Source organism: Poecilia latipinna, unplaced genomic scaffold (assembly GCF_001443285.1).
Source record: "Poecilia latipinna isolate Pla-1442-1.1 unplaced genomic scaffold, P_latipinna-1.0 Scaffold625, whole genome shotgun sequence".
In the NCBI taxonomy this organism is placed as follows: domain Eukaryota; kingdom Metazoa; phylum Chordata; class Actinopteri; order Cyprinodontiformes; family Poeciliidae; genus Poecilia; species Poecilia latipinna.
The window spans coordinates 198136-224663 of record NW_015113241.1 but is presented as its reverse complement, the minus strand read 5'-3'; the positions used below and the strand labels follow the sequence as shown (position 1 = coordinate 224663).

At 38.5% G+C, this 26528-nt stretch overlaps 1 protein-coding gene across 4 annotated transcripts in view; it reads left to right on the top strand.

Moving 5' to 3' along the window:
• LOC106954082 (protein FAM184A-like) overlaps positions 1-26528 on the top strand; it is a 129761-nt gene that overhangs the window by 75289 nt on the left and 27944 nt on the right. For all 4 annotated transcript variants that reach the window (XM_015043325.1, XM_015043323.1, XM_015043324.1 and 1 more), the window contains exons 10-16: positions 5444-5566; positions 7454-7615; positions 7697-7818; positions 11575-11725; positions 14671-14883; positions 22019-22172; positions 24435-24562. In XM_015043325.1, the coding sequence (XP_014898811.1) occupies positions 5444-5566; positions 7454-7615; positions 7697-7818; positions 11575-11725; positions 14671-14883; positions 22019-22172; positions 24435-24562 (1053 nt within the window). The remainder of the gene's footprint in view (positions 1-5443; positions 5567-7453; positions 7616-7696; positions 7819-11574; positions 11726-14670; positions 14884-22018; positions 22173-24434; positions 24563-26528) is intronic.

Sequence of the window (26528 nt, the reverse complement as noted above, 5' to 3'; positions counted from 1 at the left end):
CTGGTGAATCCAGAGAGGCAGCAGAGGCAGCTAAGAAACTAACCGGGTTAAAGCAGAAAACTAACTGGGTTAAAGCAGAAAACTAACCGGGTTAAAGCAGAAAACTAACCTGGTTAAAGTAGAAAACTAACCGGGTTAAAGCAGAAAACTAACAGGGTTAAAGCAGAAAACTAACAGGGTTAAAACAGAAAACTAACAAGGTTAAAGCAGAAAACTAACAGGGTTAAAGTAGAAAACTAACAGGTTTACAATAAAAACCTAACCTGGTTAAAGTAGAAAACTAACAGGGTTAAAGCAGAAAACTAACAGGGTTAAAGCAGATATCTGCCATGTTTCTATATCCGTCCTTCCTTACATGCATGTATATTATATCTCCTATATTTCTCCTGCTGGAAGAAAAAGGCTTTTAAAAGTAAAATCTGCCCAGTTTGTATTTTCATCCTTGTAGCTGAGATTCTGCTGAGAACTGCTGATAAAGTTGTTCTCTGTGGGGAAGCAGCGCTTGTTAACTTATCCACACACTCTCTGGTTTATAACAAGCCAACGTTTTTCTCCGACCCCACCATCTGCTGCAAGGGCGAAAAGCAGCCATTTAAAAAGTGGTTCCACTTGGTTCTGGAAGCTTATTAATCTGTTGTTTTTTGGAAACAAGCCTTAGAGACCGACATATTCAGTTCTGCTTGTAGTATTTGGTGTAAATTTCTAAAAGTTGCTGATTGAAATGATTAGGTCCTCTTCTCGGCATCCGGTCGGGTTCTGGAGAATCCTGTTTTTTTTACATCTCAGGCCCCTATTTTACAGATATTTTGTATATTTTGGTGAGAAAAACAGATTAAAATCTGAAAAGTCTGATCAACTCTAGATTAGGAACTATGATGCTGAAGAACATTATGACAGAGAGGAAACGGCTGCAGTTCTTTTGTTGGAGCTGTTAGCCTGGCACTGCCTTAGCCATGCTGGGGCTCTTCTTCTTCTTAGTTTTAATGGTGATGTTAGCGCCACCAGCTGGCACAACAATGTTATTGCAGCATTTATTTGTCTGTTTAAAAAGTGTGCATCTATCATCCATCCATTCATACGTACATAATAAAATACAACTTTTCAGGTTTCCAATTCAGATTGTATAGAAAACGTTTAAAATTCATGTAATTAATGTAATCAGATTACATGACCCATTTAAATGATCTTGTTAAATGCTATCAAAGTGATTTACTTCAGTAAAATACTTGAGACATGTGAAATCTTTCTAGTTACAGTTGTCTTAATTTAGTGGTGGCAGGATTTAAGGATTTTCTGCCTCTGAGGTAAAAATAGAGATAAAATGCAAATGGAAAAGTTGTTTCATTAAAGAACTCTGCAGATTTTTGGCTGCCAGGAAGAAATTAGTTTTTCTGGTTTTGCAGAAAGATGATGTTCAGGACTACATATTTATTTTAGCTCACCGTGTGTTGCATCCAAGCAACTCATTTTATCACTGAATATAGGTCAGGAATGTATTATCGCTCCACACACACATTTAAATCCACCTTTTTCTGTCGGATTCCTTCTCATGGGTGGCAGGTGATTGAACCTGGGACTCCTGCAGAAAAGCTGCAGTTTGTTGGGTCCTCTGTGGAAAAGGTTCATCAGAAAGAGGCTGCAGCGGTGACTAAGAGGTTGGCACACCTAAATGAGAAAACGCAGCCTACCTGCGTGGGCACATTTATATTTACCACCTATAACTGTCATCTGGGTCGCTTTGCATAATCTGCTGGAAATGTGAGCAACCTGGGGCTGCTTCTGTCAATTCTGCCTTTTTGTGTTACAACAGATTTTTTTTCCAAAAATAAAAACAAATCCTGGTGACGCCACGTCACGCAATCTGCCTGATGATGAGTCACGTAGGTGATACGGGTGTTTTTTTTGCTATTTAAAGCAGGAGCTAAAACATTTACCCCACACAGCTGCGTCGCTCTGCGGTCGACAGTTTGACACTAATCAGGTTAAAATCCTGCCCACACAGCAACAAAGGAGAACGCTAGTCTATTTTCAGGTTCTGCACTGCATATTCTCCTCACGTATTTGGATATTTGTCACTTTTGCTCATTCAAACAAACGAGGAAATTGGGCTTTGCGGAAGCGCAGCAGCTTTGACATTTAAAAAGGTGCAGAATGCATGCATCTTTAAATTTAAACTCCCACTTGAATGCTGATGACATTTACAACTCGGAGGAAAGAGAGAAAAGAAAGTAAAGTAGAAATTAGACGGCGTTGATTTGATGGGGAAAGATGGATGGATGCTGCAGAGCGACACTGAAAGGTGTGTGAGAGTTTGTAAAACGTCCAGGTTTAATAATTTACGCCCTCTTACTTAGCACAGGGGTCGGCCGTCCTGACCGGCCGCAGGCTCACACACAAAGCCACTTCCACAGCCCGGCAGCTGCAGAGTCTGTTTTTAACTCCTGTGAAAAATAGGAGTTCCTCTTTTCACCTTTTCACCAAAATGGAAGCTTTACTGTGAAATCTTTAACATTTAAAGTGCTTTAGATCATAAAAACATCATGCAGTCACCAATTATGACACAAGCAATAAACAAAATCACCAGTCAAATACACATTAAACATGTTGATCCAGTTACTACTAATCAAAGGCAGCTTGGTAACACTTTATTTGAAGGGGACATGAAGGAGTCTTCATAAACGTTTGACTGTTGTCATGAAGTGTAAAGACTGAAACTTTTCATGCAGAGCTGCATGAAAAGTTTCGTTAAAGGGCCATTAACAGTGTCAACTTTGTGTTGAGTGTCATTATTTACACAATAATCCAAAGTTGACACTTTTAACAATGTAGGTTTTAAGCCTGGATGTAAAGGAACTCAGTGTTTCAGCTGCTTTGCAGTTTTCCCATCTCAGCCAGCCCACATCCATCAGAGCTGCTCGTTCCTTTGTGCCTGATGTTCAAATTAAACCCAGCAGCTAAACATCCAGTGTCAGGTTGGTCTGACACCAGGCCAAACTCGTCTCCTGAGATTACAAACGGGACCGGTTTAATGAGTCTCCGCTCCGAACCGCAGCTCGCCTCTCGTTTAGCTGCTGCTGAGGCGTACACTTCCTCCAGCCTGGAATGGCCTTGTAATGGTCCCCAGTCTCCACAGAGGCCTTCTCCCAGTCACACACAGCACGGCCGCAGATCTACTGTTCTCCTGCATCAAAGTTGTGCAATGAGAACCTGTTTTAAATGTGTTTCTGCTTTCCATATAAGGACTTCCTCCCTAAACTCTGCCGAGGCTTTCCTTCAGTCCTCACTCTGCATCAGTTATCTTCTTGACAAATGACAGGCCAGACAGGTGATCCCTCTGTTCATCGGCACCTAATTCTGTTGTCTGGTCCAACTTTAATCTAGTAAATGATCTTTTCCTTCATCAGCTGCAGCCTTTCAACACTTTGAATCATAATGAGTTCTCTCTGTGAAAGCAGCGTTTTGAATTTAAATGGATGGGTCTGCTCCGCCTTTGTTTCGAGTTGCGAGTAATAAAATCAATCCCGATGCGTCGTGATTGATGTTTTTCAGTTTCAGTATCAAAATTACCCACAAAGCCTTTGATAATATCACACAGATGACAGTGATTTAATGTTTTGTGCAGCTGAACGTAGGAGACAATGGATTCACTTCTCAGGGCTGTTGGCTTCGAGTCCAAATTAAACTATGCATTCCTTTTTTTCCACCATGTTCCTCCGGTCCGAATCTTACCGTTTGGATCCCCAGCAACATCATATGATGGTTCTGTTTTTCCACAGAGAACTAAGCTTTCTGTCGAGGTGGATGAAGTTACGAATTAGCCCAAAACTTTCAGTGAGTCTAAGCATACGTCTTAAGCTGTTTAACAAATTCATAACTTGAAAATGCTCCTGTCATGATTGTGTGGTTGATGGTGGATCCAAATTCAGGAGAGAGAAGAGCTTAATGGGGGATAAAAAGTGACGATCAAAAACCATATGGCGCACAGGGAGCCAGAGAAGAACAAAAAAACATCAGAAAACAAACAACAACACAAGGATTTCACATGAATTCCTCTGGTTGTCTGGACACTTCTGGTTTTCTTTCCACCGGTATCTTCAGCTTTCCTGTCGAGTGACCATTATTATTTTTAAACACAATCCTTTGGTAAGCTAACTGTACCTGTCAAACTGTGAGCTCAAACGACCGTTGATTCACTAGATTGACTAAATCACACTTTAAGAGCTTCACATGAATAATTTCTCACGCTTTGCTTCTTTGCGACGGTTTTCTGTAACATCCTGTTTTTAAATGCTTCCCTCTGTGTAATGAATAAATGCTGCAAACGGTATTAGGCGTTAGAGCAGATTCCCTCGGCTCCAATTGTCCTTGGAAGTCGTGCTCAGCTCACAGTGTAACAGAAACAATTGTCCACTAATAAGCAGACATAATAAGCCGTATTACACTGACGATTAGTTCTTGCTCTCACCTCAGTCAAGGACGATCAAGATACTCTGCAAAGTTTCTAAAGATGAATGCAATAAAAACATCCCTCTAATACTTGCAGTAAACATTCCTTTGCTGCCTGAAATTAAATAAAAAATGCACCGAAAGGTTTTCTCAAATTTTTCTCCATGTCATCTGGTGACTATTGCAGATCAAACTGTTCATACCAATTATTGAATGAATGAAATGCAAAATATGATTAAATGAAATGTTGTGAATTTATTTTCTCATCTGTACCTGATGTGGTTTAATTGTGTAATTGTAACTAATGTAAAATATGGGTGTATGGAGCTAAATTGGGGCCAAAAGTTTTGTTCAAAAGAGAAACTGAAAAACAAGATTTCAAGCTGAAAAATTATTTTGAAGCTGAAAGAAATGTTTTGAAACTAAACAAAGGATGTGACACTGAAAAAAAATATTCAATACTACTTTCAAATTTGAGGGTTTTTTTCTCTAATTTTTTTTGTCTTTTGAATAAATTTTAAGGTCCCAATTTTTTTTCTGTTTCAAAATTTCTTTAAATTTCAAAGTAATTTTTCAGTTTAAATTTTTTATTTATTTATTTTTTTTCAGTTTCAGATTTTTTGTTGAACAAACTTTCTGGCCCCAATTTAGCTCCGTACAGGTGTGTTCCCGTTTATTAAATTTTCAAATTTTCAGGCCAAATATGTTAGAAAAACCCACAGGCAGTTTGTTTTCACATGACCGTAGTTTAAGCAATTTTCTATCTTTGTTCTGAACATTTAAACATCTGCTGTCCATTTTGTCTCAAATCTTATCTATAATTTCCTCCTGGATAAACGGATGATTATTACAGATTTATGGCTCCATCTTCATGTCCAAAAATACGAAATCTGGACAAATAAACAAGTTCATGGTATGTTAAATAAGACCTTGGTGTTCCAGCTGCAGTGAGGCATGACATTAATCTCATAACTGATTTAATTCTGTGTTTCATCAGGAGCTGGAGCAGCAGTTTGAGAAGGAGCGCCTCTCTCTGGAGGAGCAGAAGACGCTCCTCAGTCAGCAGCTGGACGAGATGAGGGAGGAGCTGACGTCCAAACTCAGAGCCGCCAACGAGGAGGTGAGGCTTCTCCCCACATCTGGATGTCTAACATCTGCAATCCTCTCTGCAGCCAATAGAAATACTGACAGCACAACGTCAGAGCCTACACTTTCTGGAGTGAAAGCGGTAACAGATGGAGCATAACTCAGATAATTAATATAAAATAGTTTGTTTTGTCAACCAATGTGCTTAAAACGAAGCTCAAGAATTTAATAAAAGGTCATATTTTTCTTGCATTTAGAAAATAGAAATAATTTTGGTAATCAAGGAACATTTAATCTGATTTAACGTCAAACGGTAAAAAACGTATCCAAGTCCTTGAAAATGTTTGATTTTAATTTAGCTGTTTTCAAGGTTTGGAAATGCTTGATATTAAAACTGCACAGTTTTGTGATGAATTGTTATCTAAATTTGGAAAATGGTATTTCCTGTTAAACCAGATATTTACATTTGCCTAATAAAAATACACTTTTTTCAGTTTGAATTTAAATCAGACCAAATGTTTATTATTTTAGCTCAGTTAGAATTACCAAATTATTTTAGATGTAAAAGTAAAATTTTAGTTACTGAAGAATGTAGAAAACTGACAGGACATTATTAATAATATTAATGAATTTAAACTATTGTCTTTAGTTTGTTTTTTATCTCCAAAGTGTGATGCTGGAAAAGTTTGAAAACTCACCTTGAAAATGCTTGAAAAGTGCTGGAATGTATTGTGGGGAAAATGCACAAACCCTGGATCTTTATATTTACTATACATATATATTTAAATGTTCCAGCTGTAGATGCCTGATCAATATTCTGCTTTTATTCCTCTAAAATCTATAAAATTGCTTTATTCTGAAGTCCTGCATCCAAACTGAGCCTCAAGGTTTTAGCTGTAAAACGCAGCAACTGAATTTTACATAAGAATCATTGTCATCCTTTTAAATCCCCGGCTCAAAGGCCCTCATTATATTTTTTAACCTGTCACTGACCGAGTCTGGACAAAGCAATTTAAATTCACCTTGAAACGTTGTAAGAGTTTCCAGGCTGCAGCTCTGACTGACTGGAGGTGAATTTGAAAAGTCAGAACAAGTTTAGTCAAAATATGAAGCGTGTGAATGTTAAACCTCTGCATTTCCATCTGGTGGTTGGTAAAAAGATTTTAAAAACATTTTATTCGTTTTCTAGAATTATTGGAAGTTTTTAGGTAATTACTCCCTCTGATTTTGAATCCTGTGCAGATGGAAGGATTTCTGCTCTTTTTTACTTTTGGGGAGGAGTTATGATGCGTAACCACGGCAACCCTGTGTTGTTTTCACAATTCAGAGTAGCTAGTAGCATCCCGAAGGCTAAAATAATGAGCTGCTACCATCTGAACGAGTAGTTTGCTTGTTCAGATGAGCAAACTACTCATCATTTTGTGTTTTTGCTCTGCAAAAACACAAAATATTACCAAATATTGTGATCGTATCTCCTACTCCAGCATCGCTCTGCCCTGTTTCCAACCAAATAGACATTTAAATATGAGTGGCGAAAGCAAAGGAAATGGATTAACAGTACATGTTACTGTGGAATATCACCTTTGCTTCCCAGAAATCATAACTGCAACAGTCTTCAGTCAGGGACTCCATCAGATTTGATGCAAGACTGACTGCTACTGGAGATCCTTCAGCATCACCAGCCACAGGAACTCTTCAAAGACACTTGGATGACATTTAATTTCCCCTCGGAATGAGTAAAATTCCAAGGGGAAATCCAGCAAAAAATATATTTTTTGTAGCTTAGGGGAAGCATTTAGTGCTTAACTTTGCACGTCAGCAACATTTAAAAAGTTGTACATATTTTTGATAAAACGCCAGCTGACTGAACAAAGAGCTGCAGAGGCTGAGGATGGGTCCGTTCTGTCCAACCCGCCTGCAGGTGTCCCGGCTGCAGCAGGAGGTGCGGAAAGGGGAGGAGGACTTCGGGGCAGCGGAGGGCCAGATCTCCACCCTGAAGGAGGCGCAGGACAAACTGCTGGAGGAGCTGGACGCCACGCGGGCCCGACTCAGAGAGACCAGCAACCTGCTGACCGCGCTGCAGGTGACTTCTACCACACAAAGGATCAATATTATCAATAAATCCACAACTGATCACTAAGCGGTCTGTCTGTCTGTTCCTCAGGGAGAGCTGGAAACCCAAAAACGCCAACATGAAGCCAAACTCATAACCACCAAAGAAGAAGAAAAGCATAAGATGGACAAGATGGCGCTGGAGCTGGAGCTGAAATGGACCGAGACGCTCCGGTGAGTCCGAGTGTTCGGGTCGGGTCGGGAACCGAAAACCGTCCGAGTTTCTTTTAAAAAGCTCAAATCATGCAGGAAGAAGTAAATGAGACATCAAAGCATCAACTGAGCATGCTCAGACAGATCCACAGGTAAATATGTCACCAGCCTGGAGCTGAAACGATTAATCGAATTAATCACGATTAATTGATTATTGAAATAACCGTCAACTAATTTAGTAATCGAGTAATCAATAACTGGAGCATACAGATTCAAAAAAAGGCCAATTACTGAAAGAACAACACAGACAGAGCAGTAATTAAGACAAAACTGTACAAAAATGTTATATTAAGATGAAAAACCACCTTTGTCCAAAACTCCTCAGCTGGCAGTTTTATCAAATAAATCTGCTACAAAGCATCTTTTATTAGCCAATTATTAATCTGTTAATCCAGAAAATGATCAACAGATCAGCCTTTAAATGTATTGATGAGCGAAGCAGAAAAGACTGAGCTTTTCACATGTTGATGTGGGAACTTGTGTTTTTTCACGTGGTAAAAGCCGAAACTACGCGATGACTCAGCGTTTTCCACACTTTGAAGTTTCTATGCTTGGAAACCAATTTGTACTTTTGATGCTGAAGTCACTTCAGACGGTAATGAAAACCAAAATAAATGGATGAGAATAAATGTTCTGCCCCACCGGTGTCAGTATCTTTTATTTAAAGTGTCAGGAAACGTTCAGAGTTTAAAGTTTCCACAAACGTTTGCTGTTGGAGAGATTTATCTCACTAAATGTTAACTAAAGAGCCAATTTAGGGTTTAATTCAAATGTTTTCCGCTTGAAGCTCCGCTGCTGAGGGAGCAACACAACTGAAAGGTGACAAAAGGGAATAAATCATCTGAAACTGCATTAATGCAGAAGAAGCAGTCGTGATGTGACATTAATGGTGAAAAGCAGCAGGACTTGCATGTTTAAAGTTTACAAAACAGTGGAAATCTGCGCCTAACTTAACTCTGATATCGATCCAACCGAAACGCTCCGGTGGCGAACGTCTTCCTCTCTTCAGATTCTGTAGAGCGAAGAACCTCTGAGCATTTTCAGTCTGAGACAAATAAAAAACAAAATCTTTTTAGGGGGGGTTTGTATCCAATTCAAAAACAAATCAAAGAAAACTCCACTTTAGCTTTTTCATTTTTCGTTTTTTGGTCGTAAATTGAAAATGGAAAGCCGAATGATTCACAGATTACCAAGCGCTCTGGATCCAGAGATGCATCATCCAGTGAGGCTCGCATTTTATGGCAATAAAAAGTCATTTAAGAAACAAAAACAAAGTTGTTTTATCGCTGTGTGTAGACCTGATGCCTTTAATTTTACATTTAGTTTTTATGTGCAGCAGCTGGATAAACTAATCACCATCCAGGGTTTATGTTTGAGCGAACAGTTAAATATTTGTTTAAATATTGTTTTATATGTTGCTGGATTCTTGCACCAACGAAGAAGAAACTGTTGATTTGATTGGTTGCATTGATCTTCAGCAGATTAAGGTCACTTTATGCATTTCTCATCTTATAATAACTTCTAATAGCATTGAGCATTTATACGCATGAAAATAATACTAGTAAATAAAAAGTCAGCTTTTCTTTAATACGCCTTTTGTGAAATTATCAAATTTATGGGAAACTTTAAAGGTATTTTTCTCTGTCAGATGTGAGAATTAGATTCAGATGGTTTTTTCTTTGACCCTCCATGTCTCAGAAAGTTAATTCAAACAATTCGTAGGGATTTCTCCTGCAGGAATATCTGATATTTTGTTGGGTCTGAATTTCGGGCTGCAGGTTTTGTGTACAGTTGTTTGCAGATAAACATTGAGACTGTGAAGCTAAATGTCAGCTAATATTTAATCACCTTCTTTATCTTCTGCAGCTCAATAATCCCGTCTGCAGACATTTGACAAAATCTTTGGCAATCTGTTTCTCCTCTTTGAAAGTGCTGCGACTGAAGTGTAAATATGTTTTAGATGTATAGAAATAGATACTAAATAGTAAACATGTTGTTGAGAGAATGGACAGAGATGCGTTTCAAACAACATCACTTTTCACTAAAACTGTTCACTTCTGTAAAAATGAAGAGTCTCCAAGGAATATTTGAAAAAGTATCTTTTGGTTATCGATTTTCCACGGTTTCTGTGGGTTTTCTTTGTACTTTGGTGACATTTTAATTGAATTTCACTTATTTTTTTATGTCATTGGTCCTGGTGCTTCGACTGGTCATGGGAGAAGAAACTGTCTCTCTAGCGCCAGCCAGTGACAGCGGTGCCATCTGCAAATTCCTGGAGTTTCCCTGACTGGTCAGACATTAGTACAGAGAGAAGAACAGTGGGGTGAGGAGTCAGCCCTGAGGGACGCCGGTTCTGATGGTCCAAACTTTAACTCCCTGTGTGTGGTGAACAAGTCGATCTTTCTCTTGCTCTGTGCTTTAAATAAAAAACATGACGGCCGTCTGATCTGCAGCTTCACACCTGCACGTTTTTCAGGAGATGGGTTCATTTTGTGAGATCCCGCTTTCAGTCTGACACTTTATAGCTCTGAGTGACAAAATAAATAAATAAAAGAAACGTGCTTGCCTGCTGGATACTCCATTTAACAGCTGCCATTTCAACTCCCACTCAGCTATTACATCGGCAGCGTGCAGACACACACATTCATCTCGGAGGCGAGGTGCGGAGGTGGCAGCAGCCGCGTTGAGGAGAGATGGTCACCCACTAAAAGCCGTGTTGGGGTCTAGCGGCACAGGACAATTTATTGCTGCCATTAGGGGGACATTCAGCTGTCTGGAGCACTTTTACCTTAGTAGCAAACTTCTGGGTGAGTGTTAACGTGACGGTTATACATCCTTCTATGCAGACAGAAGACAAGAACTGATCCAAGGAAACCAATGATGCCTTTGCTCAGCTCTCTCTAGCCAAAAGGAGACTAAAGATAAAGAAGGATGTCTGATCATTCCTCTTTCTGCAGTCGTTCTAGATCAGCCCAAGTCCAGTCCTCGAGATCCGCTATCCTGCGACTTTCAGTGTGCCTTCGCTTTAATCAAACTCCAGTTTGTCTAGAAAGTCTGGTTCAGTTGGAAGAACCAGATGGGGCCCAAACACAGTGAACTCTGGTCCACCAGCAAACATCAGTCTCTGTTCGGGTGAACTACGTTTGCGGTTCGAATGCATATGTGAATGCCTCCAAAAGCAGGAAGTGGACTACAGCACAGGGCATTCTGGGTAAATCCAACCAGAGCAAATGGTTTAGACGCTAGCAGGAGAAATGGGTTGTGTTTTTTTTTTACCAAAGACAAAAGTGAAATCTTACAACCTGTCGCTTCTCCATTTTTGTTTACATTTTGTGAAGAAGGAATTTTTTGTCGTTTTCTTCAGTTGTTCTTGGTGCAGCGCCCCTACAGGTGAGGAGGGGAACAGGATTTTCAGATGTTTGATTCGTTTGACACAGTGCAGCGTGAAAAAGAACCGCAGAGGCTGAAAATATAACGAATATTAAATTCAAGCTAATGGAAAACCTGTTCCCCTCCTCGCCTGTGGGGGCGCTGCACCAAGAACCACAGAAGAGAACAACATGAAAACCTCTGAACAAAACACTGAGCGCAACTTCCTCTTTCACAAAATGTAAACATGTTCAGGTTACAGATCATTTGGTCCTCGGTTTTTAAAGTTTTACTTTCCTCCTCTTTTAAACAAACTGTGTCTGAATTACTTTTATTTTGTTTTTACAGGCAGGAGTGCAAGAAGCTTCGCGAGGAGCTGAGGGAGGAGCACGAGGAGGAGAAGACCGCGGCTCTGGCTCAGCTGGCACAGAGCAAGGAGCAGGAGCAGAACAGCGCCAGGGAGAGCTGGCAGCGGAAAGTGGACGACCTGCTGGAACAGGTGCGACTCCTGCATCGTGACTGACCTTCTTCCAAGTCTTCCTCATCTTATTCACAGCCTCAGAAAGCAGGAGAAACAACGGCGACTGAATGTCAGGAATTTAAAAATGCCAACAAATCCATTTCTGAAGACAGAAACAAGTGGTTTGACTAGAACTGTCGCAATAAATTGTCCCATAAATCATTAACAATAAACAATAATACTAATACTAATAATAGTAGTAATGCCATGGTGATAATGGAAGAAACACTCTGTAAAAGATCAATAAGCTGTAAATTCAAATTAACATTTGAAAAAGAACAAATAGTTATTTTGGATTAGACAAAATTGAGCAACTTTTCCTCTGGAAAGAATAAAATGCATCCAGAATCAGAAGCAAGAAACATCTGAGGAGGTTTGGTTTTCATTTTATTCATTTGCTAAAGATGCAAAACTCGCAGATGAAGAAAGTTAAATATAAGATTTGTGGGATACTGGTAAACTAAAGAAAATTACTGGTATGTAGAAACGTGATTGTCTGGGAGCGTTTCTGTTTTCTTAAGATATTTTGGTTTAACTGTTTGGTAATTTGTTTTTAAATGTGTGAATAATGTATTTATTCATTTACAAACAAACCTGCACTTTATAAATAAGCGTTATTAAGAATATGACAAATTCAAATAAAAATAACATTAACACTGGACTGGAAAACATTTTAAAACTCCAAAATAAATAATAATAATAAAACAAATAAAATTAATTATGAAGTTTCTGCAAACAAAATGGTTTTTCTAAAAAGGTTTGGTTGAGGCCAAAGCAACAGATTCAAAACTTTTCACATCCAGTTTTTTGTTCTAAAAGAAAAAAAATAAATTATGCAAATAGAAATGATTGAGCTCGTTTTAATTTAATTTATTTGTTGCTTATTGTGACAGGTTTTGATCTGACGAACGGATGATCCTCATCCTTTAACCTCTGGTTTTATTCTTTACATGAAATACTTGATTTTTTTAACTGAATGAATGTAATGAAAGCAGCAGAGAGAAAATAGGAGACTGGAAGAAAAGAAAAGAACAACAATAAGAGCAGCGACTGACTGACTGACTCGGCTGCGTGTAACTCAGACGGCAGCAGACTCCTGATCGTTGCTCTGTAATATCAACGCGGCGAAGCTGCTCTGTGGTCACTGGAAGTTCGTTCCTGCGTCAGGCGACGGCGGCGCGTCGTCCTGCTGCCACTCAGGCAGCTAAACTGTATTTATCCAGTCTGATGCCAAACCGGAGCAGCTTTCATCCTCGGGATGGATGCGCTCTGACAGGCGGGAAGGCGTTTAGAAAATCTAATGACCTGCATTTTAACAGATGGAAGTGATGTCAGCGGCGCCTTGATGCAGGAGCTGATGTGACGTTTGGAAGATGAAGATCCTCAATGAAAGCTCGGCTGATCCTGAACTATGATACAGCACAGTCTTTTAAAAATAACACTTAGTACGCGCCAGTTTTTGTTATTATTTATCATTAAAGCTGCAGGATGTAACTTTGCAGTATCAGCAACAGCAAAATTCTTAAAACTTCCTCAGAATGTTTTTACACTCGTTTCCGGTCGTTTTGGGCAAAAGAGTTGATGCGCGAACAAAGCGAAATAAATTCTGACATAGCGAACCGCTGGTGGGTCTGTGCCTTACCAGAGGCTGAAAAATTTAAAAGTGCAAACATGGAGAGCTGGAGGTTATTTTTAAACTTTCTGAAAAGTTGGTGGAAGAGAATCTGAGCGATAAATAACCTGGAGAAGCTCGTGTTAGCTAGCGTAGCATGCTGTGAATGATGACGCTCATCAGCTCAGTGAGCCGCTTCCTGTAGCCAATCTGTAGGATTGAACAGGGGTGTACTTACTTTTATCCCGTGACTGACGGCAAAAAGCAGAGCTTTCACCTCATGAAACCCAGTTTTGTTGTGGGTAAAAGCGTGCAACATTTTTAGAAGGAGACTTAAAAGGAAAGCTTAATGAACGCAGAGCAGCAAATTAAAAATGAATTAATTACACAGGTTAATAAAATTTAAGCATTCCCCTGTGAGCTGCTGTTTTCGTTGAGTTTAATTTCAACACAGTCATTATCGCTGCTCTGTGAAACCAAACTTAGGAACTCAACCTAAATGCACACATACAGATTAGCGTCCTGTATGGTTAACATGAGACCTTTTGTGCTTTTAATAAACGTGACTAACTTCACGTTGCATCTGGGAGTTTCACACAAACTGTCAATGTCAATGTGTCGCAGTAAATCAATTTTCTCCCATTTTCTTTTATCTTTGCTGGATGATAAAAGTCTCGACGAGCTTCACAGAGACTTCATAATTCATTTTATTTGTTGTTTGTTTTGTACATTTAAAATATCTTCCAGTTCCAGCGTTAAATGTTCACCAGGATTAAAGTTTATTAATAATTGAATTTTTTTTTACCTAAAAATGTTCTCAAAACTACAATAATATTGTTTATCACAATAACTTCTGTTATGCAGAGCTTATTTTGCTCAAAAATAAGCTACTTCTATGTTTTTGAATGAGTTTTTCTGCCTTCACAGCTGTTTATGTTAGCAGCTTCTACAAGGTGAGGCTCATCATTAGACAAAGCTGTATTCATCGTGCTTCTGCAGTCTGTCTAGACAGACTAATCTACCGAGTCACACGCCTTCCTTCCTACCAACAACGGATTTCAGCGGGCCTTTCGTTGCATTGCAGCTTTACTTTATTATGTTCTGCTGTGAACTCAACGTTATTAGCATAAAGCTAAAAGCTCTTCTGCTTCAGCTTTGGGATTAAAAAATTAGTTCCTAACAAACTGATTGCCTCTTTTTCTGCTCCTATTATCCTGCAGGATGAACCGAACGTACAGCGACGAACTGAACACGTTCGGCATAAAAACCTTTTGATCGGTTCGGTGTGTAACGTCGTCTGGTTTCTGTGCAGATATCTCTGCTGAAGCAGAGTCTGGAGATGCAGCTGTCGCAGTCGCAGTCCTCGCTGCAGCAGCTGCAGCACCAGTTCAGCCAGGAGAGGGAGCACCTTCGCATGCAGCTGGACGAGCTGCAGACGGAGCATCAGAGGCGGCAGCAGCGTCTGCAGGAAGCCCACCGCTGCGCCATGCAGGACATGGAGCACGCCAGGCAGCGCGACCTGAAGGTCGGTGAAGGGCGAAGCACGCAAACGATACGACCTCAAACTAATCCTACCTCTGTGTGGGATTTCAAAAGAAATCGATGCTTTATTTATCATTAAGGTTCTTATTATCCACACTTATCTGCTAGCTACTACCAGAACCAGAATGCACCTTTTATCTCTAAAAAACACAAAGTCTTGTGCAAATGTCTTTGTACACTTGAAAGTAGATAAAACTAACTTACATTTCCAGCTCTGGGACAAATGAAGATCCCACTGCACTGAACCCGTCCAAAAAACCTCGAGGTTTTTCCACCAAATATTGATTTCTGATCTCTTCCTGAGTTAAAACATCAGCATTCATGTTTCTAAATGAATACCAACTTGTTTTCTTTGCATTATTTGAGCTCTGATAGCTCTGCATCTTTTATTTTGTCCATTTCTCATTTTCTACAAATAAATAAAAGATGTTGCTTGTAATTTCAGAGACATGTTGTCAGCAGTTCATAGAACAAAATAACAATGTTCATTTTACTCAAACATAAACCTATAAAAAGTAAAAAATCAGAGAAACTGATTTTTGTTTGTTTTAATTCAACAATTATTTATCGTTGCTGAAACTGGCAGATTATTTCACTGGTAGCAAGACATTTTCCCATGTTATGAGTGAAATAATCTGCCAGTAGAGCAGAGGAGGGCAGAGCAAGACTTCAGTATATTTTTACTAAAGTAAAAGTAAAGAGTTAAAAAGTTTACTAAAGTACTGATCAAATTATCATTCAATACTTAAAAGTTACATAATCTGACGGACCAAGATATAAAGTTAAGTGGAAATTTTGGTTATTTAAAGACGAAAATGACAATAATTTATATAAATAACAAAATCAGGCAAAATAAACTTTTCCAATTTAAAGCGTATTTGGTCATAATAAAATCACTCAAGTAAAAAGTACATCATGGTTAAAATACTCCTAAAACTATTTTCTTCAAAACAGTTACTCAAGTAAATGTAACTAGTTACTACCCAACTCTGCAATGGAACTAGAACTTTTCATCAAAATTAAGGAATTTTTACTTGAAACAATCTATTATTTGTTACCTGTAAGTTAGTTTTGTCTTCTTTCAAGAGAACTGAGATATTTGCACTATAAAGTAAACAAAAATACTTGGTAAGATTTTGGTTTTTTGCACAAAAAAATGTATAATTTATTGTGATACATTTGTTTTCACAATAAGAATTTTGATTTGTCATTGTCACAATAAGTACCTCCAGTTTTCTCCTCTGTTTGTTAAGTAAATACCAATAATAAGTTTAGATTCAAATCACAATGCATTTCAGTAGCTCATTTTATACATTTATCAAATGTGATTCACTGCAGGGATTTTAGTAAAACATGTTTTTTCTTCATTTTAATGCGTTTTTGTTGAGTTTTGTTGGGAGAAAAGCCAAATGAAATCCTGCATGATGTTACTATTAATACAACTGGGAGCTTTTTCTGTTGTCTTGGCCCATAAAAGAATCTTTTCCTGCAGGCTGTAGGTTGGGTTGCCTCTTTGGTTCATGACTCAGATTAGCTGGAAACGGGGTCAGGGGAACACAAACAATGCTGCAGCCGTAAGTTTTCATAAAATCATGTTGTTTGCTGCCTGCAGGCTCAGCTGTGTTATTTCAGGTCAGTGGAGTTAATGTCTGAGACGGGAAAGTGGATTTCATAATAACAGAGCCGAGCTGGGGGAAAAGTATTTAGGTTCCTAATTAATGGAGGAGGATTTTATTTCATTTTATTTTTTTGTAAATAAAAAAAATATTTAAAAAAATCCAGTGAAGCCAGTTTCCTTCAAAAGTCAGTCTTTCTGTGTAAATCTGCACTGCAAAAATACAAAATCAAGGATTTTTGTTTTGTTTCTAGTGCAAATAAATTGAAATAATACAAAACTAAGTTAATGTAACTTTTAGGAGCTTGTTTTAGAAGTTTTATGTGTTTTCCACACAGTGTCATTTTATTGTACAACCATGTTACTACCTTCAGTTATTACAAGAACACTTTATATGTCAAATATGATTTAAAATAAATGTTACTTCCTGATTTAAAGCCTTGAAATTGGACCTGTCTCTTTAAAAGTCATCACAACATGGCTCCTCTGTTAACCCTTTAACAACATTTTTACTGCTTTTCACTGAGACGCAGCTCCTATGAGGAGCTCACCAGGTGTTTGCTAATTGCTGCTGGCTAGTCTGAAGTAGCTGAGTGGGGGAGGAGCTGTGCCCTGAAGGCGGAGCTATGTCCGCCCAGGTGTTTTGCAGAGCTGAATGGTTGCCATGGAGACTAAAAAATGATCTAAAGGTTTTAAAAAAGGTGATTTTACATCTTAACTGCCCCTTTAAATCAATACTTTCTTAATATTGATGAAAAGTACAAGGTTTCTTCACATGTAACAAGACTGTTAAATAATCTGAAAGTGAAAGAAATGCCTTTTTATTGACTTATAAGCTCCTATATTTTGCTGAAAAGTTATGTCTAACTTAGTTTTGTCTTATTTTAAGTGTATTTGTTGTGTTTTTGGCATGTTTTCTTTCACAGTTTTGCACTGCTTTGCTATTTCAAAGGGTCCAAATACTTTGCAGGAGAGAATTGCCACCTAACTTAAGTGCAAACCTTTTCCTTCTTTTAAAAACCGGTGAGTTTGACCGTTTTGTGTGGCGATGGAAGGAGCTCTTCAGAACCTGCCCAGCTGCTTGACATTTTAATTCAGCTCCGTCTTGTCAGTCAAGGTTAGAGCGGCAGTGACTCATCGCCGCCGCCGCGCCTCACTCTGACAGCGCTGCCTCTCCTCAGCTTAATGTGGAAATATGCACGCTCCAAAACAAAGCCCGCGCTCCTCAACGTGCCAATGAGTCGTCGCTCAGCGCTAATCCCTCCGTTTCAGTCAAGGTCGATTTGGATCAGCCATACATCTCGGTTTTAAATCCCCCTTCTCCTCTCGGATGCTGTAATTGTCTGAAAGCTGCGGGTCAGAGAACAGCGTCCTCCATGTGTTGCTGCCAACTATTTGACTATAAATTTGAATGAGGAAGAGCGATTGAGTCATGCAGCTCAGTTTTTAATATTCTTCTGTAAACTCGCTGTTCACTCTGATTTGCGGCGTTCACGGCGTTCACGGTGACAGCATGTTGGAGTTTCTCCGTTTCGTTACTTCTGATTTCTTCTTTTTTTAATGTTTCTGGATGCTGGGCAGCTGGAAGGATTTTCACTTTTACTTTTTTACTTTTGAACAGATGTTATGATTCTTAACTGTGGTAAAAAAAAAGTACTTATTGTAGGGTGAACGTTTATTTTATTTTTGATCATTAATCGATTAATTAATCAGGTTTTGCATTTACTTTTTAAGCTTTTTTATACAGTATAAGTAATACATTAAAAAGGCAAATGAACAAATACTTTAAGAAATCAAACATTTTATTGGCTGAAATGCAGCAACATAGCAGAACATAGCTTATTTAGTGAATCTGAATCAGGCAAAGCGAAAACTGACTGTCGAGTTTTGGCTAAAACACATTTACAACAAAACTGTTTTTATCTCAACTGCAAAATGTTTATATTTTTGTAAAAATTTGGCTTAATTGCTTATTAGAATATATTGTTTTTTGGCAACTGACCTTCTTTAGAGTCTGTATAGTCCAGTTAAGGATTCGATTATTTGTGATAAATCTGATTGTTTGAGCCCTAATATATTTTTTAATATTTTTACAATTGGGAACAGATTATGAGCATCTCAAAGCTGAAACAATACCTGAACTCTGACCCCAAATCCCAGAGGAGTTGAAAAAGAGGCTTTGATCATTTTAATAAATATGTATTTATTTATTACTTCATATATAAGGTTAGTCTTCAGTCAGAGGCCTCTTCAGATTAGTTGTAAGACTGACTGCTACTGCAAAACGCCCACAGCTGCTGCTTTTCCGTAACAAATGTGCTCAAAACTTTGTGAATATTCTGCTAATGATGAAAAGACACTTTCTATATTGTTGTGTTTCCATTAAATAAGAAACACAATTAAAATCACGCGTGCATAAATTTGTTCAGATGATAAGTCATTAAAAATCATCCTATTACTACTTCCTGTTTTCTTCTTCGTGGTTTCTACCAGTAGTAACATCCCGCTGTTGATCATGTAACTCGTGTGAACCAAAAAAAGTGCTTCCCTTGCACTTTTGCCAAATAAACCAATTTCAATATGGCTGAAAATTCCTGTTTCCTTGAAGCAAATTTATTTTCTAAACATCAAATTGCGCACTTATATAATCAATGGAAACACGACTCTTTGAAGATCCTAGAATGACATAAATAAATAATTTGATCAGAAGTATTCTCCTCTCTGATGGCGTTGAGAGGAAACTTTCTGCGTAACGACGAAATCATCTGAAGCATCTTCCCTCCCGCTGCAGTCTTAGTTAATAAGCAGAGGAACTGGGAGCTAAAAGCTTTACGGAGGCTTTTATATCCAGGCGGTGTTTATATTTCTGTCTGCAGCGCCGGGGAAGCAAACTCAATTATCCTGAGTGGAGCCATTTGAAGGATGATTTGTGAATGTGTGTTTTATGCGTGTTAGGCTGGATGGCGGCGCCTGGCGTTATCTCTTCACAGTTCACAGGAAGTCATATCCAGGGAGTAATAAAGTAGCTCCAAATCCCTGCAACACGAGCGCGCACACGTTCACATAACCAGATTTAGTTCCCGCCGATACAAAAAGCTACAAATAGAAGCGGCGAGGAGCGGCTGGCAGTTTATCTTCCTTTGTTTCACTTCGTTTTGCCTCCGCGTCGCGCTCATGGTGATAAGTGTTCTTTTCGCAGCGCAGGTCGATTTTATTACGCCACAAAACGGAAAGTTTCCAAATAAAAACGTCTGCAAGTTCGGGAAGTTCCAGGGTGACTCGCAGCGCAAGCCAGAAGTTTGCATACAGCGGTGAAAAGTCACCTGGTCGTTCTTTTCCGTCTGAAGTGAAATCGGAGCAAAATTCAGTTTTTACCAAAATGATTCTTCAGGATGCTGCTGCTGCTAAACTGAGTTCTTCCTCTCTGATTCTCTCCATCCACTAAACGACAAGCAGCGACCAAGTCTCTTCTTTCTGGACATCCTTCCTTCCTTCCTTCCTTCCTTCCTTCCTTCCTTCCTTCCTTCCTTCCTTCTCTTTCCCTTCTTAATTTCTTCTTTCAGTTTCCATCTAGGATTTCCTTCCTTCCTTGTCTTCTCCCTTTCTTTCTTTGCTCCTTCCTTCTTTCTTTCCTTTAGTTTGTCCATCCTTCTTTTATTTCCTTTTCCATGTGTCCTTCCATCCTTTTCTTATCTCCTTCCTTTTTGTCATTTTTGTATTCTTCCTTTATTCTTTCCTTCCTTCTTTCTTTCCTTTTTTACTTTCTTTCAGTTTTTCCATCCCTCTTTTCCTTCCTTCTTTAGTTTCAGTCCTTCTTTTTTCTCTTTACTTCCTTCCTTCCATCCTTATTTCTTCCTTCCTTCCTTAAAGTTGAGTCTGACACAATAACATAATTTACAGAAACGCTGCAGAAATGTTGTGTAATAATTAACAGCTGATAAAATCTTAATTTAATCAAAATGCTTTTATTTTGATGCTTTCATCGTCTTCTGTATCATTTTATTCTTATTTATTTTTTTATTTGTAAAATTTCTCCATGTTTTCGTGAAATCGTGTCTGATCCTTCATCTGGATCCGTTTCTCTGATCCTGGATCAGAAATAAATTCACTGCCGAGTCCCTGTGTTGCCTTCAGGGAATCTCGGACGTTAAGTTGCGGCGCCCTCACGCATCACTTCCTGCGGCTCCAGGGGTCAGGACTCAGGTCAGCTCATGTTCCTCCATGTTGTTGATGAAAAATATCGACGGCCCATTAAAAGAAGAGAGACGGAGGAAGTGAACGCAGCGGCAGCATTTCAGTCAGATGCTAATTATGGGATTCGCTGCGTTTAGCAGAGATTAATGCGCTGCCTTTAATTAAAGGGATGGAGCCGCCATTTTTACAAAAGCACCACTGATCTGTGGCGAAGACCGAAGCAGATTAGTGGGTTTTAAAACCCACTTTCTCATTTCTCCATCGCTGGTCGCTTCAGGACAATGAGGATTAGCAGGAACCTGGAAAACGCTACGCTACCGCTTTAAAAAGGCTAAAGCAGGGTGTCCAAATGGAGGCGCGGGGGCCGTTTGAGGCCCCTGGGTTGATTTTGTCCGGCCCACTACTCCAATTCAAGAAAAATCGGGGTTTGATTAATCCAACTTCTGGTTTTTGGAGATTTGTTGATTTGTTTAATTATTTCAAACAGGTTTTTAAAATCAAGAGAAAAAAATCCATACAGAACCAAGAACTTCTAGTTTCCTGTTTGGAAAGGTGTAGGAGGAAGTGAACTCTTATTTAATCACTCATCTAAATTTAGTGAAATATATTGCTTACTGACTAAATAATCATTAGTTCCTAGTAATACAATCTAATAATTTTTCCCCAATGCGCTCACTGAATTGAGTTCAGGTCAACTTTATGACATTATTAAGACCAAGCCTGGATGTTTTTGTTTTTTATCCTTAATAAATGTGTATTATCTTGAATTATAGCTGGCCGACATAAAGAAAAAAAATATTTTCATACCAACTCTGATTTACATTTTGAATCCATTTTTGTTTCTTTGTTTGTTTTCTATTCGTTGTAGATGGATGGGGGGAAAACGGACCAAATTTTCACCAAAAAATTCAGAAATTCTATTGAAAATTTCCAAATGTTGAAAATTTTTGACTTTTGAAACTTGGAAATGTCCATGTTTTTTTTTCTAGAAAATTTCTGAGATTAACCTCAAACTTTTTTTTTTTTTTTTACTGGATTGCGGTTCTTTTTTTTTCTATCTACAGTCGCCCCCCAACTCGCCGTTGTACATCCATTTGTCATACAGGAACATTGAAAATTAAAAGTTCCAGTTTGCTGTACCCAGTGTTGGTTTTGTATTTTCTAATCGTCCGTCGTTTATTGACCTATCCAGGACATATTTTGTTTTTGTCTTTCCTTAACATGAACTTTCAAACCAAACCGTTTGATCTTTTAGTGCATCGTCTTTTCTGGTTTTACTCACACGCTCCTTCCTCTGTGCCTCCGTCAGGAGCTGGAGGAGCGTCTGCGCCATCATCACCACGCAGAGCTGCAGTCGCTCCGGGAGGCCCACCGGCAGAGCATCGAGACGCTCAAACAGCAGTCGGAGCAGGAGCTGCAGACTCTCCGCTTCGAGCTGGAGGACGAGGGCAAAGCCATGCTGGGTGAGGGATCCACATTTCCCCTCATCGTCAGCTTTCAGCATGGAAGCTAATAAAACCGGTGGAAGTTTTATTTTACTTTTCAAAATGGACAGAAATTACACCCAGATTATTTAAATACAGGCAGACGTCGTTTGGAAAGTTTCACATTGAAGATTAACTTAAATGGGATTGTGTGGAGTAGTAAGGAGCAGTCAGTGTCTTACCCATATGAGGCAGCTGTCAGTCGTCTCAGTTTGCAGGAAATCGAGGCCTATTGCAAATAAATCAGTTCATCAAATGAAAAATTAAAACAAGTTCAGAAATTTCCATTTGCATAATTTATCATTTTTCTCTTTTTTTCTACCAAAACTTAGATGATAAAAATCTTCAGTTTGGTGCTTTGGTCTCAACTAGATACTTTTTTTAAAGAATAATTTTGTTTACAGAGATTTCATAATTCATTTTATTTGTCGTTTCTTTAGTTTTGTTTCTTTATTTTGGATATTTAAAATGTCTTCCAGTTACAGGATTTAGCATTTGTTGATGTTTTAGAACGTTTTCTTGATTTGTTATGCCTTTACCATTATTGAAAATGGTCTTAACAGAACAATAATATCATTTATCACAATAACTTATTGTTCAGCAAAATGTATTGTAACGGGCTTAGCAACACATATTGACCACGGTGTCCATGCATCGTTAAAAAGTTTTAATTAACGCCTTAAATGTCTGAAATTAATTAAATAAGTTGTGTTAAAAAGTTTTAATAATTTTGCTAAACATTCTATTCAAATTTCCTCAAATGACGAGTTAAAGGTTTTTAAATAACTCTGATTTATTTAGGAAAACAACACACTTTGGGTCGGTGTCTAAATATATTCAAACATATATGAGAAATTGGATGCCAGAGGAGTTAAAGTTGGGATAAATATATCTGAGGCGTAATAATATATGAGGACCATTCAGTTTGCAGCGCTAGCGTTAGCGCCGCGCGGCGGAGTGAGATGAATGGGCCTCCATTAACCTTCATGTCTCGGTCCTGACACTGCAGAGCTCCTTCCATCCGTCTCTCTCTTCCTGCTTCTTGACATCCTTTTATTACCCTCCTTTTCTCATTATCACTTCCTCCACAAATTTTTATACTCTTCCCCACTCAGGGTTATGTGTTTTCAGACATTATTCACTACAGAGAAATACAGTCCGTCGATAGAAAAGCTGAAATCTTCTTTCTTTTGTTCTGTTTGCAATGACAGACGTTTGAAGTGAGGATTAAATCTGCTAAACGGAGCAGATGCTCTTCTTTGTTCAGAGTTTGGCTCCTGTAAAAGTCTTTAAATTATTTCTAGAGGATGGTGGCCATTTTTCAACATGGCCACCATTTTTTGAACCTTTAAACTTATTATTGTCACAAAATGTTACTGGTGTGCGAGTCTCATACCAGTCAGAAGGAGTTGAATATGTCACAGAGAGTCAGTTGTCTTAATGGTCAGCGTTAGCTTCTGCTAATTTTTTATGTTTAGCATTAGCTTCTATTAATTTTTTCAATCTGTTTAATGGTTTAGAATTAGCTTCCACAAATTTTTGCATCATTGGTGGATTACTTTTAGCGGCTGCTAATTTTTTATGTGTTTAGCGTTTTAGTGTTAGCCTCTGCTCATTGTTTAATGTGTTTAGAAGTTTAGCCATAGCTACCTCGAACATTTGTATGTTTGTATGTGTCTAATAACAGTTTTTATTATCTTCTGTTAATTTTTCTCATCTGTTTTGTGGATTAGGGTTAGTTTCTGCAACTTCTTGTATGCGTTTATGGTTCAGTGTTAGCTTCTGCTAATTTTTTTATGTGTTTAGCAGCTTAGCATTAGCTTCTTCAAATTTTTGATTGTGCTTAGCATTAGCAGAGCTAATATTTCTTTAAAACTTGTGGGATATAGTTTGACACCAGAAACATTGATTGAAGATTTTAGTCCAAAAATAAATTTTCCATGACGACCATGCTAACTATCTTGAAAAATAAAAAACAATATCAGTAAATATGTTTTCTCTGGGTCCAATCATGTATGACTTGATAGCAAAAGTATTCATCTGGGAAAAATATTGACAAATTTAGTGAAACATTTTCCTTGATGACCATCTTAAAAAATCGTGGCCATCTTGACGTTTTTCCTAAAAAACAAGCTCCTGTGCCAAGTTTGTCTTTCTAGAGCTTTCTAGCAAACTCCTTCATGTTCAGCCTCTTTTTTCCTCTTGAAAGATAAATAGTTCCTTTGTGTTGTCGTCCTGCAGCCTCTCTGCGATCGGAGCTGAACCACATCCACGCCTCGGCCATCGAACACCTGCGGCAGACCCACCACCAGGAGTCTGCAGCTGCCAAAGCCGAGCTGGAGAAGGTCCTGGAGAACAACCAGACCCAGGTACAGCCTTCATCTCTGATCTGTTCTCAGCCACGCTTTCATTATCAGACCATCATAAATCTCGGCTTGACAGCTGCGGACTGAACTGTGTTTTAGCATTTAACTGTAATAATCAGTGTGACGTTAATGGTTTCTGCTGAAGCTGCCAGCCGCGCCGCATGATGAACGACTCTGCCGTCTCGCCTGAGTCCTCCCAAACACTTCTCCGTCTCGCTGATGGGCGGCGGCGAGATCGCGTGATTAAGGTTGGGTCTGAGGAAGCTTCCTGAAGAACTTCCTCCCAAGACAAATGAAGTGTAGATTATTTTAATGACTCAAAGTTTCAGGAAAGCTGCATCAGGAGTCGATATTTTCAGTGTTGATCAAATCCTGACTGACATTCGTCAAAACTGCGATTCCACTGATTCTGCAATTTGACATTACAGCAATGAATTTACTTAATGAAAGTTTTTAAATTTATTACTGAAGACACGTTTTTCACATCACATGAATCGCATGATTAACGACTAGATGTTACTTCTGGTGGAAACCATGAACAAGACAACAGGAAGTGGTGGGAGGAGGATGGCACAGCATGATTAATGATTTAACGCTTAAACAAACTTAGCGTTAGCGTCTGCTAATTTTTTCATGTGTTTAGCATTGCTTCCTCTAATTTGTGTGTAACGGTTTAATGTTAGCTTCCTCTAATTTTTCTGATAGTGATTTAGCGTTAGCTTCCTCTAATTTTTGCAGATCTAAGATTCTTTTTAAGTGAAGTCGTGGTTAGTAAACCTAACCTTTTGAATCATTCAAAAATAATATAAACTGGAAAACGTCAGGCCTCGACTCTAAACCTTTTTTATATATTTCACTGTTGAGACATAAAATCATTTGTAGACGGACCTGAAGCTAAAAGGTGTTTAGCCGAGTTCCTAAGCAACAGAAAGCTTATTATAGTTTTTATCAAGGAAAACTAAAGCCAGTTACAGCTGAAATGTTGGCACTTTATCTTCTGTTTTAGGAATAAAACCCCAGTAATAAAAGTTTCCTCCTTCACTAATGACCCATATTATTTTTATCTGTGCAGGAAACTTTCACTTTCACTGCTTAGCTGCATTTTTCTTTCATTTGAAGTCGCAGAAATTAGAGGGAGGATGGCGAAATGATTAAATGATGAAGTGAGCGTGCTTTAGGATGCAGACTCACACACACACACACACACACACACCATCCCCGCCCTGCAGGGAACCGTCCTACTGTTGCTTGTAAATCATCCTAATTACCCTCGTACGCCACGGGTTCCTCTTTCGTCACCTTATGATTCAGATGTTCTACCAAAGACGCGCAGCTGGTTGTCTTTAATTCCCTCCATCTTTTGCTGCTGAGGTGACAAGAAGTCAATAAAGGTTAATATCCGAGCGTTGGAGACTGAACCGAACTGCCAGTCAGACAGTAAATCAGAGCCATGACTCCATTCAGATGCTGCAGTTACACTAAACCAGACTGTAGAGCTGCAGGTGTTTTTGTTTAAATCCTTGAAAATTCTTGAAATTTAAGGTTTGGAAATTGCTTCATTTCTGTATAAACTCCTTAAAAGTGCTTGATATTCAAACTGCGCAGTTCTGTAATGAAGTTCAATTTAATGTTTGATTAAAAGCCTAAATTTGGAAAACATTATTGACACTTGAATCTTACATCTTAATTAAAAGGCACATTTCTTCCTCGCTGTCTGAAGTTTAATCAGAAAAACTTTTCTTGTTTTTGTCAGTTGTAATTTCCAAAATTATTTCTATTTGCTAAAGTTCAGAAAACCTTTTGAAGATTATATTATGTTTAGGGCTGTTGTAAACGAATATTTTAGTAATCGAGTAATCTATCGATTATTCTTACGATTAATCGAGTAATCGGATTAAAAAAAATTACAAAATGAAATATTGGTAAATCTGGCATAATGCCGGTGTTACTATCAGATATCAATATCAGT